At 37.9% G+C, this 16,614-nt stretch overlaps 1 protein-coding gene across 1 annotated transcript in view; it reads left to right on the forward strand.

Annotated features, from left to right (window-relative positions):
- Positions 1-16,614, forward strand: part of MYO5A (myosin VA) — a 196,046-nt gene that overhangs the window by 176,951 nt on the left and 2,481 nt on the right. The window contains exons 34-39 of the mRNA XM_061180310.1: positions 3,305-3,451; positions 4,012-4,166; positions 5,955-6,044; positions 7,666-7,816; positions 9,720-10,002; positions 11,824-11,998. Coding sequence (XP_061036293.1) covers positions 3,305-3,451; positions 4,012-4,166; positions 5,955-6,044; positions 7,666-7,816; positions 9,720-10,002; positions 11,824-11,998 — 1,001 coding nt within the window. The remainder of the gene's footprint in view (positions 1-3,304; positions 3,452-4,011; positions 4,167-5,954; positions 6,045-7,665; positions 7,817-9,719; positions 10,003-11,823; positions 11,999-16,614) is intronic.

Raw genomic sequence — 16,614 nt, forward strand, 5'->3', positions numbered from 1 at the left:
CTATAAGTACATTTGAGAAGGCAATTCATAGATTAAACAAAAAAGTCATGATGATATTCTTAAGAAAAGTTGAGTTAAATAATACGTATCTACAGAATAAGATGAGATAGATTTATGTGACTTGAGCGTTTGCTGAGTGCAGTGTACCTCCCCTCCCCAAGGCAGAGAAGAAAGACAACACGCTTTTCCAACACCTTTCTCTCCTGTCCCCTTATCCCCACAGTGTACAGAAAACACTGATAACTTTGTACAGCAAAGCACCTTCTAATATCTAAAAGTTTTCTTTTATTTTTCTAAATATGATATACTTAAATGCTTCTGGTTTAAAATAGCAAGACTCTTACCTCCTCCTATGGCCTACACTTAATTAAGGAGACATTTTTAGAAGACAGTGAAGACTTTTTTAATGCCAACATACATAATTTTTAGCAGAAATTATATGGCTAAATGGAGAGTGTTTTAAAATTTGATATGCTTTGTGCTGTATTTTAATCCAGGAGTGGGTGTTCCATCTCAATTTTCATAGAGTCGGGGAATTTAGACCTAAAAGAATTCTAGAAATCAGTTAATTATTTTAGAGGAGAACAGAGCTGAGGCCCAGAAACCATAAGGGACTTCCAAAGTCTCAGCCACTTAGTGGCCAAAATGGGACTAGAACCCAAGCCTTCTGAAGAGCACTGACTTCTTTGTGTCATATTTTCCAACAGACCCTCTCTACTCGTAATAATTCATTTGACTGTCTCAATTAAACCTGAGATCAAGATCTTCCCTGAACCAAAGTGAGGGGGGAAAAAAAAATCTTCCAATTTCCTTTCTATTTCTAGGACAAAAAGGTTCAGGAATGTTTTTCTCTCAAGCATAAAGAATCTATTATACTTGAAAATGGAAATAGATGTTGCTTCAGATCTTCCTAGAAGATTGCTGTATTAGATGGAGCATTCGACTAAATGACCCCCAAGGTCCCCTGAGTCTCTTAAAAACTGGGTGGTATTCTGGCTTCTCTCTTTCAGGCTTTATTTTTTCCTGATACTACGTAAGGGTTGACATTTTAATTATATGATTATTTTAATTATATGATTTGTTAAATAAATCAAGGTTATGTTGAGCTGACATCTATATTTTACCTGTGAGTTTTTGTGAAGACTCTAATCTCTGGGAAGAATTCAAAGACAGAGTAAAATTTTAATGAAAGTATGGCAAATTTTATCTCTGACATTTTTGTACAGAACCAAAAATATCTTCGTTAGAGATTTTGCAAAAGGAAAGTGAAGCTTTCTTTTAAAACATAATATCTCTTAGTTAAAATATTCACCATGTTTCATAAATTCTGTGGTGCACAATTTTTCATATTTTAACATCTCTGAAATTAGGATGTATCTTACAGCAGTTGATGGGTTTTAGTTTAACTGGCAATATTTTTCCTTCTTTAGTGTTATATAAAATAATACTATATGTCATAATCAGTGGCACCTTAGATATGATAAAATCAGTAGGTTTAAAACATTCTTTTTGAGTTATACAGAGTCCAAATATGTGCATTTGTTGATAAACTTAATATGTTGAATCTGTTTTCTCCCAGTTTCCCCTCGTTGAATTGTTTCTGTGGCTTAAAGCAACGAGTAACATAGATGGCAGGGATCTTATTATTTTGTTTTACATGCAGAATATATACATGAGCTGTGAAGGTCACTGTGTACTGATCCTGAGATCCTCATGCTGTTGTGTTTAAACTGACTCCAGAAATAACTTATGTAAAACTAAATAGTTTGAATCTCGTATCTCTTGTAGAGAGGCATACAAGGCATTAAGTTAGTCCTGCGGTTCCGGACTGCATCATGCATACGAAACGCTAGGTTATGGGAGGTGGCCACAGCCCTGATTTGTCCAATCACAGTATGATCGCTCTTTAGATATCATAATGTTGATGGATGGTGGTGATTTTCAGCGCTGATAGTCCCGGTGTGTGATGCTGCGGCATGAGGTGGACGAGGTGTCACCAGGCTCTCTGCCACGTGAGCAAGAGCACTGGCAGGTATTGGTGTTCTCTGTGATAACCTCATGCTGTGGAACTGGCTTCCCAGAACTAACACCGGAAGTTGCCCAGAGTGACAGGAGAAGCATGACTGATACCTTGTGGAGTCAGCAAGATTAAACTTTCTAATGCATCTGATCTGCATTTTGTTTGTTTGCCAGCAGTCTCTGAACTCAAACTTAAACTACACCTAAATAGATTTCTTTCCTTTTTTTTAACATCTTTGAGTATAATTGCTTTACAATGTTGTGTTGGTTTCTGCTGTATAACACTAAATAGATTTCTTAACTGCCCCCCTTCCTGTAGATAAGAGAATTAAAAATCTTACTAGCATATAGCTCCACAAACACCATCATAACTCATGTTTTCTCTTACCTTCCCTTGCATTTCCCATTCAATTCTCAATTTTGAGATGAAATTGGAGCCTTTTTTTTAACCCTCAGTTCTTCTCTCGCAGCTGCCATCAACAGTGGTGATCATTTTTAACATCTGAAAGGGTTGTTAACCAGCGCTTGTACTTTAATGGTTGCAGCTTTGTGGTAGGACTTTTAGCACTTTACTGAAAACAAACAAAGAAAAAACCGAATAATATTTAGGAAGTCATATTAAATACAGGTTGTTTTATCTGCTCATGATTTCTTTGGGAGTGAGGGGTGACAGGAGAACATTAAGCCTTTTCCTTATGAAGCCTTTGTGAGAAATGATACATTTCACATCAACTAGTGTGAAGAAACACGGTTCTACCAGCTATCTTGATGTGGTTTGAACTGATTGCAATGATACATTTAAAGTAAATGTTTTTTTTCTTTAATGACCAGATTCATAGAGCTAAAGGTAAAGGGGAATCTTTTATAGTCTGGCTGCCTCTTTGTAGAATATTGTTTTTTCCTTCTGTAAATTAAAGTCAAAATATATTTAGACATTTATGATTGATACTGATTAGTTAACTAAGAAGTTAAACCATTTACTTTGGAGACATTTAATCTTATTACAAAGTAAACCTTATTACAAAAAAAAAATGCTTTTGAATCTAGTAAGATTCTTTGGTGTTGATAGTAGCCAAGCACTAGTGGTTGTTAGAGTGACATTACCATATAATTTTATCATCTATCCACCCAGTCTTACCAGAAAAAATATTGAAAGAAGGGACAATTAAGTGGTAAATATGGCAAGCTTCTGCTGTTATAGAGTTTACTTAAAATTATAGGAACATGGAAACCTCTCATCTTTTCTACCTGGAAGACATTTTTCTTCTTTTTGTTTCTGATGAAGTGGGCCAAATGGAGAACATATCCCCAGGACAGATCATTGATGAGCCCATCCGTCCAGTCAACATTCCCAGAAAAGAAAAGGATTTCCAAGGAATGCTGGAATACAAGAAGGAGGATGAGCAAAAACTTGTTAAGAACTTGATTCTCGGCAAGTATTTCCTGCGTGAGATAAAAGGTCTTTCTGGTACATGTGTCGGTGGTGGGAAAGGCTAGTCACTCATTTATTAAGTATTCACACTGGTTTCTTTAGTCATCCTTGACTGCTGTGCGTATAGTGCTGTAGCAGCATCCTGACCGCATCATGGATGTCAGTCACACTGCAGGGACACTTGCTAGGACCCACCTAACTCCTGGAAGAGCAGGTTCCATAGGGAATGAAGAGTTTAGTTTGGGAGGGGCTTAGTTTGACACGCCTGAGGAGAGATGTCAAAAGCCACTTGATACATGAGCCTAGAATTCAAAGGAAAAGTCAGGGCAGGAGATAGACATTTGGGAGTTGTTGTATAAGCAGCTAAGATTCACATGTTCCTACCCTCAAGAATTTCTCCACTTAGTGAGCCTTTAAAATATGCTTTTTTTAAAAACATGACCTATTTACCCTGAATGATTGAACTCTTACATGAGAACTGTGCTTTTGTATCTCAAAAAGCATTCCTCGTGAAGACTTTCAAAGTTATATAAGATTATTTTTCCTCTTTTCTTTTTTAGAACTGAAGCCACGTGGTGTAGCAGTCAATTTAATTCCAGGGTTACCAGCGTATATCCTGTTTATGTGTGTTCGACACGCTGACTACCTGAATGATGATCAGAAAGTAAGGTCGTTGCTAACATCAACAATAAACAGCATCAAAAAAGTATTAAAGGTCAGTTCATGTTCAACAAAATTCTCATAATGAATATTAATGATGACAGAGTCTGCACAGAGGTATTTTTTCTTCCTTAGACTTGAGCTAAGTTTCCAGTTATGACCACTTTCTAGTCTTAATCGATACCTTCCATTGTAGGAAACATTCATTCTGTAAAGTGTCTATGTGCCTTCTTTCAAAACAGGGCTCAGGTTGAACAGTAATCAAAATTAATTCAATATACTTGCATTTGATTGTGAAGCAAATTCAGTTTCGTCATAGAAATTTTCTGCTTTGAGGTCTTAGAACTAAATTAAAAATACCTAGTGAAGTTCATATATACGGGGGATGTGATGCTATAGTTAAAATAGGTATTAAGTAAGTTTAGTAATACCTAGCCCATTCATATAAAAAGATGTCTGATAAAACATTTAAAATTCTCTTCTGACTTTTCTTCCCATTATTCTCCAGCTCATCCCATAATTTTCCTTGTTACCTGAAATGCCTGGTTCCATGTGAGAAGCAACACACAGATACTAATCAGAGAGGAAAGACTTGGAAAAGGCAGCAAAGTTACATAATAGAACAGGAAGCCCTACATAACTCAGTAATCACTGAGTCACTTGCGTGATCATCCTCTTGACAATCTAGAAAAACAGGGAACATTATTCTTAGTTTTAACCATTTTTCAGTTCTGTGGCATTAAGTACATTCATACTGTTGTATAACCATCACCACCGTCATCTCCAGAACTTTTTCATCTTCCCCATCTGAAACTCTGTACCCATTAAACACACCCTCCCCCAGCCCCTGGTCATAACTTTTAATGCCGGTTCTCAGTCCCTCCTGCACAGATAGTCTATGTGGTTACTTTCTACAGTGCTTACTAAAGTGTGGAGTTTCTGAATATTTAACATTCAAAAATTGATGAATGTCTTCTGAATGTAACTCATTTAATTTTTGGTGTATTGATGCTGTATTACATTTAGACTACGAGTTTTACTGCTTCTTAAGTCAACTCCTACAAAGACAACAAAGCCAAATCGTAAAGTTTTCTCCCTCTCATCTTACTTGCAAGATGAGAAAATTTGGATAAATTCTTCCAAATTAATCTAATTTGACTAATTATTGTACCAAATTGTTTAAAGATTAAAAAGGAGTAGATACTTGAACACAGCACCCTTTTGATACCATTTCAAATGGATGTGCATTTGTTTCACATCCCTTTTTGAATTGAAGTGTATTTATCGTGTGTCCCTGGTTTGATTTCGCAGAGGTGGTTTGACGTGTGGCCCAGACCTGATGAAGAGCCAAACTCTCCACTGCTCTGCACAGGGCTTCCTCCATTCCAGTTCTGATTAGCTCCCCAGAAATTGTATCTTATCATTGACAAGATTTTTAACCTAATCTGGGTTTCAGTGCTTCACAATATTTGTAATTCCCTTTTGTGCCTTTAGTCCTTTCTGATTCCCTTCAGTAACCCTCAGGGAAGTGAGTTTGGGTAAGCTGTGGCTTGGTGAATTGTTTTCTGCTTAAAGGGACTGCTAAGCAATATCAATTGCATGACCAGACTTCATTTTCTAATGGCAAGAAAATGGGATGCCAAGCAAAGTAACAAACAACCAGTGAACTCAGTGGTTGAAATTCTCTAGCAACGATATGAGGCTTTACAACTGCAATATGATTTATTTTTATAACTGTTGTTAATGGTAAGTGAAGGAAATGGGCCTTCTGCTATCTGTTTGGTTTTTTCAGGCTATTATTTCCCTAAGGAAAAAGCTAATTTAGGCTTATTCTCTCTTTCAGAAAAGAGGTGATGATTTTGAAACTGTCTCCTTCTGGCTTTCTAACACATGCCGATTTTTGCACTGTTTGAAGCAGTACAGTGGAGAAGAGGTGAGAAAGCCTTGATCACAAAACCAGCATGCTATACTTTCTCTGACCTTTTTAAGGAAAAAAATTTAAAGCACAAACTATTTAGCCATTTGTTAATTTAGAAACCTGAATTCAGAGGTGGCTTGGAAGTTCATAGCTTTGTTTGATGTTCATTATTTACAAAACTGACTTGGGAAGTGACATAGTTTCTTCCCTCTGAGAGTTTGTATTATGAGAAAGCACAGCAGAAATAAAATGAGCATTGGTCATTGAATGGTTATCGCACTGAAACTTTTTGTTAAGATGTGAAAATGGGCTTTTCAAGGACTGATATAGGAATATTGAGCTATTTAAAGAAATTAATCAATTTTGGCTTGTGTGATACATTAAAGGTGATCAAGGTAAAACATGTCTCTTTAGATTTGTCCACAAATATTTTTGCTTTTGCTTATAGTGATGTGGTCATCAGTTGGTTGATAGACTTCATATTTCAAAACTATGTAATATATTAATAATTATCATTTATTAAGGGCTGCTTAGTATGTATCAGACAGCATTTACTGTACATTATGTTGTTTAATTCTTGTTTAACATCTCAGTGAGGTAGGAATTATAACCCAGTTTTACAGATGAGGAAACTAAAGCTCAAAGAAGTTCATCACTTTGCCCAAGTGCTCTCAGTCATAAGGAGCTGAGCTAGGATTCTGGGTCTGCCCACCTCCAAGAGCCTGTGCCCATAACCGCTGTCCTTCGTACCTCCCCATCCTTTGCCGGGAGGGCAGGCAGAGAAGCTGAGCAGTAGTGCTTTCTGAGCACCCACAGGCTAGGGGCAGAGGACTGTCCTGGCAGATGATGGGAAATGCAATATGAGCAAGACATGGTCCTTGAGCAGATGGGACTGGCAGAATAGAATCCCCCAGAGGGCCTATTAACTGTCCTGTCAGTCCCCAGTTCTAGACCATGTTGTTAAGTAGGTTGCAGGTAGGCAGATGCTTGAGTGTGGGCAGAATCCATCAAGTAGGCAATTGTCTTTGTCAGGCAGTGCCTGACAGAAGTACCTGCCTGTACAGTTGGCTTTCCATTTTAACAAATACCACCAGAAGATTCCATTCTAAGCTCAGACTGAGAATCATGTATGGATACAGTAGAATATAGTAAAGAGAAATTTTTTATTTATTCACCAGTCTCTGTAGAAATTGATCAATTTTAAGAAGATTATTTACGTCCTTCCAGTGTAGTATTTATAAATAGGACTATATTTAATGAACTGAAGTTAAGAGATTACTACTTTAGATAATTTAGTGTTTGGCAGTGAACCAGCTGTTTCATAAATGAAAACACTCATTAGTTTTTTTTTCAAATTAAGTTCCCCCATCTTGTTTCATTGACATTGCTGGTGGAAAAGCTTAAATGCTAGGTTGCCAAGTTTAGATTATTCAAACGCTAGTAAGAAGTGGAAGGGGAGACGTGATGGAAACAAACACACAGAATTTGAGAAGGATTATCCTGGCATTTATGTGTAGGTTGGATGGGAATTCTTTGGAGAAAGGAAAAAAGAGCATGAGGATGCCGATCAAATGAGAGAGTTAAACAGGAGACATTTTACTTCATCTGTATCATTAACTCTCCATTATGGCTCCAGGGCTTTATGAAACACAACACATCTCGCCAGAATGAACACTGCCTCACCAATTTTGACCTGGCTGAGTACCGGCAGGTGCTAAGTGACTTGGCCATTCAGATCTACCAGCAGCTCGTGCGGGTGTTAGAGAACATCCTTCAGCCAATGATCGGTAAGGCCAGGGCATATTGCTGACATCCAGGTCTGTCTACCTCATGTGCCCGCCAATGGATGACCACCAGTGGCACATGTGTTGGAGCATGTATTCATATGGAGAACATAAAGTAGTAAGACTCAGTCTCAAAATTAGCTGAGGAATCCCAGAACCCCAGCCATGACGAACTGGGGTACCTCAAAATCACTGCTTCCACATGATGGAAATGGCAGTATATAGTTTACCTCCCTAATGTGTAATGCCTCTCTCTTATGATTGGGTCATGCTTTATACCCAGCAGTAGACCTCAGACCTCATCCAGTTTTCAAAAACACTTTAAACTTTGGTCTAGCGTACTACTACACAGAGCTTCCTAGGGACCCATCTAAAATGAAGGAGGCTGGAGAGGGTTTGCACTTTGCCTATTAGGCTACAGTAAGAGGGCTGGGAAGGTACCATGGCAACAAGAACAGGTCTCAGACACTCCATGCTGAGTGGAACATCTCATGGCCCCTATGGAATTGTTAAAGGCAATTTAGTTTAAAGTAGCAGTTTCTCATTGGATGAGAAACTGGGGGGTGTGTGCGTGTGTGTGTGTTTTTCTACGTATGTGTGATTTCATGTACCTATCTTTATACGTGTGTACTCACTCTGGTTGTATATTTATGTATCGTTCTACCTGTATTCCTTTGGAATGTGTAGCAGGTGTGAAACAGGAATTAGAAAGCATGTACAAATTGCAGGCTGCTAATTTTGAATGCATTGAATTTTGTTTTTTAATGTTTTAAGTTACCAAACTGTATTATCATCAAGCAAATTATCAACAGCCTCTTAAGGCTACTACCAGTTACCCTTTCCTTCCCCATCCATGTGTTTTCCATATTTCTACAACTTCATTTCACCTCTGTGGGCTCCTAGTGTCCCATTTTTTATTGCGGGCCCCCCTTTAACCAACTAGAAACATAGAAGGCTGAGGAAGCCATGGGGGATGGCAGGGGTTTCTTCAGCTGACGCCTAAAAGGTCATGAATTTAAAGCAACCTAGGTCAGCGAAAATGCATGTGGTAACACAGATGCAGAGAGAAGGTCAGCTTCAGTCCATTCTCTTCTACTTTTGCCTGGTTTTATTGGCTAAATAAGAAATTTTACCTTTAGATGTGCCACTTTAAACCACTAGCTGCATCTCCCAATGATTTTACAACAACAAATGTTCTGAGTCAGTATGAGGTTCTTTGGAAGCTGTGTTTATCAGCTCTAGGACATATAACAATGAATCAGGAATGGCCCCTGCTCTCAAGGGGGCTTCCAGTTCAGAGAGTGGGCATCCCAAAACCATACTAGAGGAGGCATGAGCCAAATGCTACAAGAGCATAATAGAGGGAGCAGCAGTGCCCCAGATGAGAAGACTGAGTCCTGGGAGGCTAAGGCCAGCCCGAGGTCTCCCTACTGTTGTGGAAGCTCAGAGCAAGGAAGGGCCCAGCTCTCTAGCCCCACACAACTGCCCCCTCCCAAGTCTTCTCCAAGACCACTGCCTGGTCTCCTGCCTTTCTTGCTACTTGATTTGTTTGCCTCTGGGGCTCGATATTACTGGAGAATTTTTATCTTCTCCCTAACTGCTCCATACATCTCTCTCAAAAACCCTCCCAAGGTACCTCACACATGTGCTATTACAAGGCTACTGCTTCATATTTCAGAAAATGGGCCATTAAGAGTTCTTAATTTCATGGTAAATTTTTGAATTTAAGAATTATTCCTTCATTAAAGTTTAAAATGCAGAAGCCCTTTTATTGAGTTGTTTTTCCCTCTATGTTGATACTCAAATCATTTTCATAAACTGAAGGTGTGTATGTCTGTGTCTTTGTGTGTGTGTGCACACGTTTCCTTCCAAATCTTCTTTTCTGACACTTGAACTTCTCTTGCAGTCTCCGGAATGCTAGAGCATGAAACCATTCAGGGTGTGTCTGGGGTGAAGCCCACAGGGCTAAGAAAGCGAACCTCCAGCATTGCTGATGAGGGTACCTACACACTGGACTCCATCCTGCGGCAGCTCAACTCCTTCCACTCAGTCATGTGTCAGCACGGCATGGACCCCGAACTGATCAAGCAGGTGGTCAAGCAGATGTTCTACATCGTGGGGGCCGTCACACTGAACAACCTCCTCCTACGGAAGGACATGTGCTCCTGGAGTAAAGGCATGCAGATCAGGTGAGCGAACGCCAACAGCTGCCATGGCCTTTTCATGCTGCCCAACCGCTTGCCGGGGCTCGTGTGAGGCTAGTGTACCTGATGTCCACTGCCCCCCCACCTCCCCGCCAAGTGAGCAGCAAGGGCAGACCGGGCACAAAGCTGCTTCCTCTTGTCTGGCTGGACCCTCCCCTCTCATTCGTGATTGCTCCTGGCCGTGCCTTGCAACCCACTGCTTGTTAGGAACCCTGCTCCATGTGAAGATAACTCGTTTTTGTTTTTTGTTTTTTTAAAGGGAACTTTATTTATTTTTATTTATTTATTTTTGGCTGTGTTGGGTCTTCGTTGCTGCGGGGGCTATTCTTCATTGTGGTGCACGGGCTTCTCATTTTGGTGGATTCTCTTGTGGAGCACGAGCTCTAGGCATGCGGGCTTCAGTAGTTGTGGCACGTGGGCTCAGTAGTTGTGGCTCGCGGGCTCTAGAGCACAGGCTCAGTAGTTGTGACGCACAGGCTTAGTTGCACTGCGGCATGTGGGATCTTCCCGGACCAGGGTTCGAACTCGTGTCCCCTGCATTGGCAGGCGGATTCTTAACCACTGCGCCACCAGAAAAGCCCCGATAACTCGTCTGAGGGAGTGGGGAGATGATGAAAACTACATAAAGATGAGATAGCTGCTTCCTCTCCTTTTGTGTGTGTTTTAATTGTACAGTAACAAAATATCAAACTATAATGAAGATTGCTAATGTTTGATTGCTCTTATAAATTTATTTTGACAAAATACCTTTTTGTACCTATGGCAACAAGAACATGTCTATAGCTCTTTTACTGATGTTTGAAATACGCCCCTCTCTATTTTAAGAAAAGCTGTGCTCAATTTTGTCCAGCTGCTCCTCAGCATAACCGTGTTAGCATAATGGAATTTTTGTTTCAAATAATTTATTTTAAAACAGCTAGAAAATTCACCAAGAGCAGAAAAAAGGATTTCTCCTATGAAAGCCTGTAGTTAATCTTAGGAAGCGTTGGCTTTCTTTTCAAATTTTCCATTACTCACATCCACTGTAGGTAGTGGTAAGAAGATAATGCTTTCCACTCAGGTCGTAGAATTTATTTGTCTACAAGCTCTGTTTATACCTATGAAGCCCCTCTTTGCCTGATTACTAAGTCCTGACTGTGGGTCCATTTATCTCACTCTCATTTGCGAACCACTATCACTTGGTTGGCCACCTCTTAAAACCTCGCATTTGTGTAGTTTCTATGTCTCTCTTCATATTTTGGGTCTTTGTCTCTTCCCATGGCCCCAACTTGCCCTTCTCGCCTTCATCCCTGAGCTTCCTCAGGCCACTACCTCCATCACCCAGACTCTTCCCTAAAGAGGACCGGAGCACAGGGCCTATGTGGGGATCTTGTTATTATGTCTTGCTCAGCTTGGAGTCAGCTTGGAGTCTGACTTAAGGAAGAGAGAGTACTTAAAGGATTATCAATTCTCACCTCTCAAGTTGTAAGAAGCTATAAAGTGTTTTCTGCTTGGCTCTTTAATAAGGACACAGCCATATTATGTGTTCTATTTTGGTTTTTAGCACATCTTATTTCATAACTTGCTGTAATGGCTACATTTCTATCTCCCATTAAAGAGAATTATAGTCTCTAGAATTATACCTACTCTTATATAATTATGATTATAAACCTCCTGATTATTTATAGTGATAAATTTTTAAGCACAGCTAATGATTTTAAAAAAACAGAATTTAATTGAAATTCCTGACAAAGCCATGCACAGAAAAATTAAGACATTTATGATAACATTCAGTAAATTTCCATCACCCCCCTTTTTCTGGCATAGGTACAATGTCAGTCAACTAGAAGAATGGCTGCGTGACAAGAATCTGATGAACAGTGGGGCTAAGGAAACCCTGGAACCTCTCATTCAGGCTGCTCAGCTTTTGCAAGTGAAAAAGAAAACAGATGATGATGCAGAAGCCATTTGTTCCATGTGCAATGCTTTAACTACTGCCCAGGTAAGGCGACTTTCCCTATTATAAAACAACTTAACATTCATCAACGGTGACATTTAGGGAAGTAAAGAAGGCTTCTAGCTATTGCTTTTGTCTCTGAGCTGACTTCATCTGTGTCAGAGATGATATATATCAATATTGTAGATCTTGAAGAAGGGAGATTTTACCACAAAGTGTATTTCAGTACTGGTCACGGTCCTGCACATTCAACATTCAGTACTTATTTATCCACTCTCTACACTGTTCTGTATAATGTTCTAGCCACTAAGATAAAACCATGAACAAAACAAAGTCCCTGTTTTCATGGGGGTGTACATTCCACGCATTCTATGGAGCTTGTACTCCATAAAAGAATTTTCCGTATTATTTAATAATTGAATGATTCTTTAGAATTCTCTATTTTAAGACAAATAATTCTGTTTTTTTAATTGAAATATAGCTGATGTATAATATTATGTTAGTTTCAGGTATACTACACAGTGATTTGACATTTCCATACATTATAAAATGATAACTGTGATAAGTCTAGCAATCATATGTCCCCATACAAAGTTATTACAATATTATTAACCATATTCCTTATATTGTAGATTACATCCGCATGCTTTATTTATTTATTTTATAACTGGAGGTTTGTACCTCTTAATCCCCTTCACCTATTTTAATACCCCATGCCCCTCCCCTCTGGCAACCACCCATTTGTTCTCTGTATCTGTGAGTATATTTTCATTTTTTTGGTTTCTTTGTTTTGTTTTTTGGATTCCACATATAAGTGAGCTCTTAGAGTATTTGTCATTGTCTGACTTATTTCACTTAGCATAATGTCTGGAAAGTCCATTCATAGTGTTGCAAATGGCAAGATTTCATTCTTTTTTATGGCTAAGTGATATTCTTGTGTGTGTGTGTGTGTGTGTGTGTGTGTGTGTGTGTGTACCAGTCTTCTTTATCCATTTGTCTGTCGACAGACACTTAGATTGCTTCCATATCTTGGCTATTGTAAATAATGCTGCAATGAACAGAGGGGTGCATATATCTTTTCAAACTAGTGTTTTTGTTGTCTTTGGAAAAATACCCAGAAGTGGAATTGCTGGGTTGTATCATAGTTGTATTTTTAATTTTTTGAGCAACCTCCATACTGTTTTCCATAGTGGCTGCACCAATTTACATTCCCACCAACAGTGCATGAGGGTTCCCTTTTCTCCACATCCTCACCGACACTTACTATTTGTTGTCTTTTTGATAATAGCCATTCTGACTAGTATGAGGTAATACTTCATTGTGGTTTTGATTTGTATTTCTCTGGTGATTAGTGATGTTGAGCATTTTTTCATGTGCCTGTTGGCCATCAGTATGTCTTCTTTGGAAAAATGTCTATTGAGGTCCTCTGCCCGTTTTTTAATCAGGTCATTTGTTTTTTTGATTTGAGTTGTATGAATTCTTTGTGTATTTTGGATATTGACCCCTTATTAGATATATTGTTTGCAAATATGTTCTTCCATTCAGTAGGCTGCTTTTTCATTTTGTGGATAATTTCTTTCACTGTGCAAAAGTTTTTTAGTTTGATGTGGTCCCATTTGTTTCTCATGCCTGAGGAGACAGATCAAAAAAATATTGCTAAGACCAGTGTCAAAAATGTACTGCTTGTATTTTCTTCTAAGAGTTTAAGGTCTTAATTTAAGTCCTTAATCCATTTTGAGTTTATTTTTCTAAGTGGTATAAGAAAATGGTCTAGTTTGATTCTTTTGCATATAGCTGTCCAGTTTTCACAACACCGTTTACTGAAGAAACTGTCTTTTCCACATTGTATATTCTTGCCTCCCTTACTGTAGATTAATTGACCATAAAAGAGTAGGTTTATTTCTGGGTTCTCTTTCCTTTTCCATCAATCTATGTGTCAGTTTTTGTGCCATTACCATACTGTTTTGATTACTGTAGCTTTTTAGTATGGTTTGAAATCAGGGAACATGATACCTCTAGCTTTGTATTAGTACGTCTTTCTCAAGATTGCTTTGGCTACTCAGAGTTTTTTGTGTTTCCATACAAATTTTAGAATTATTTTTTCTGTTCTGTGAAAAATGCTTTTGGTATTTTGATAGAGATTGCATTGAATATGTAGTTGCCTTGGGTAATATGGTCATTTTAACCATATTAATTCTTCCACTTTATGAGCCCAGTATATCTTTCGATTTGTTTGTGTCATCTGTACTTTCTTTTATCAATGTCTTATAGTTTTCCAAGTTCAGGTCTTTCACTTCCTTGTTTAGATTTATTCCTAGGTATTTTATTCTTTTTGGTGCAATTATAAATGGGATTGTGTTCTGATAATTTATTATTAGTGTATAGAAATGCAAGAGTTGCCTGTATATTAATTTTGTATCCTGCAATTTTACTGAATTCATTTTTTGGTTCTAATAGTTTCTTGGTGGCATCTTAAGGATTTTCTATATACAGTTTCCTGTCATCTGCAAACAGTGACCGTTTTACTTCTTCCTTTTCCATTTGGATTCCTTTTACTTTTTTTTTTCCTGTCTAATTTCTGTGGCTAAGATTTTCAATACCATTTTGAATAAAAGTGGTGAGAATGGGCATCCTTGTTTTATTAGAGGAAATGCTTTCACCGTTTTACCATGAGTATGATGTTGACTGTGGGTTTGTCATATATGTGTTTTATTATGTTGAGGTATGTTCCCTCTGTACCCACTTTGTTGAGAGTTTTTATCATAAATGGATGTTGAATTTTGTCAAAGCTTTTTCTGCATCTGTTGAGATGATCACATGATTTTCATTCTTCAATTCGCTAATGGGGTGTATCACATTGATTGTTTTGTGGTTATTGTAAAATCCTTGCATCCCTGAGATAATTCCCACTTGATCGTGATGTATGATTCTTTTAATGTACTGTTAAATTCAATTTGCAAATATTTTGTTGAGGATTTCTACAACTATTTCATCAGTGATATTGACCTATAATTTCCTTTTTTGTGGTATTTTTGTCTGGTTTTGGTATCAGGGTGATGTGGACTCGCAGAATGAGTTCAGAAGTTTTCCTTTCTCTTCTATTCTTTTGGAATAGATTGAGATGGGTAGATTCAGGTGTTAACTCTTATATTTGGCAGAATTCCCCAGTGAAGCCATCTAGTCCTAGACATTTGTTTGTTGGGAGTTTTTTGATTACTGAGTTGATTTGATTACTTGTAATTTGTCCATATTTTCTGTTTCTTCCTGATTCAGTCTTGGGAGACTGTACATTTCTAGAAACTTATCCATTTCTTCTAGGTTGTCCATTTTATTGGCATATAATTATTCATAGTAGTGTCTTATGATCCTTTGTATTTCTGTGATGTCAGTTGTAACTTCTGTCTTTCATTTCTGATTTTATGTATTTGGGCCCTCTCTCTTTTTGTCTTGATAAATGTGGCTAATAGTTTATCAATTTTGTTTATCTTTTCAAAGGACCAGCTCTTAGTTTCATTGATTTTTATTCTATTGTTTTTGTAGTCTCTATTTCATTTATGTCCATTCTGATTTTTTTTCCTTCTACTAACTTTGGGTTTTGTTTGTTCTTCTTTTTCTAGTTCCTTTAGGTATAAGGTTAAATTGTTTATTTGAGATTTTTCTTGTTTCTTGAGGTAGGCTTTTATCTCTTAAACTTCCCTCTTCCCTCCCTTTTCATATTTCTAGTTGTGGCCTTTTCTTTTCCACTTAGAGAAGTCCCATTAACAAATAAATATATAAACATAAAGCTAGTTTGGTGGTGCTGAACTCCTTTAGCTTTTGCTTGTCTGTAAAACTCTTTATCTCTCCTTCAAATATGAATGATAACCTTGCCAGGTAGAATATTCTTGGTTATAGGTTTTTTCCTTTCATTACTTTGAATATATCACCCCACACCCTTCTGGCCTGCAAAATTTCTGCTGAAAAGTCTGCTGATGTTGTTATGGGAGTTCCTTTTTATGTAACTAGTTGCTTTTCTCTTGATGCTTGTAAGATTTTCTCTTTATCTTAAATTTTTGCCATTTTAATTATAATCTGTCTTGGTGTGGACCTCTTTGGGTTGACCTTGTTTGAGACTCTGTGCTTACTGGATCTGGATGTCTGTTTCCTTTCCCAGCTATTATTTCTTCAAATAAGTTCTCTGTCCCTTTCTCTCTCTCTTCCCCTTCTGGAACCCCTATGATGTGAATATTAGTGCACTTAAGTTGTCCCAGAGGTCTCTTAAACCATCCTCATTTTTTTTTTCATTCTTTTTTTTTTGTTCAGTTTCAGTGATTTCCACTATTGTCTTCCAGCTCACTGATCCATTCCTCTGTATAATTTAGTCTACTGTTGTATTCTTCAGCTCTTTTGGTTCTTCTTTATATTTTCTAACTCTTTGTTGAAGTTCTCACTGTATTCATGCCTTCTTCTCCTGAGTTCACCAAGCATCTTTATAGTCATAACCTTGTAGATTGCTCATCTCCACTTCTATTAGTACTTTTTCTGAGGTTATGTCTCGTTCCTTTGTTTGGAACATATTGCTCTGTCTTCTCATTTTGCCCAGTTTGCTGTCTTTTTTCTATGTATTAAGTAGGTCATATACATTTCCCGATCTTAAAGAAGTGGCCTTATGCAGGAAACAT

The sequence above is a fragment of the Eubalaena glacialis genome, chromosome 2 (genome assembly GCF_028564815.1).
Source record: "Eubalaena glacialis isolate mEubGla1 chromosome 2, mEubGla1.1.hap2.+ XY, whole genome shotgun sequence".
Classification (NCBI taxonomy): Eukaryota; Metazoa; Chordata; class Mammalia; order Artiodactyla; family Balaenidae; genus Eubalaena; species Eubalaena glacialis.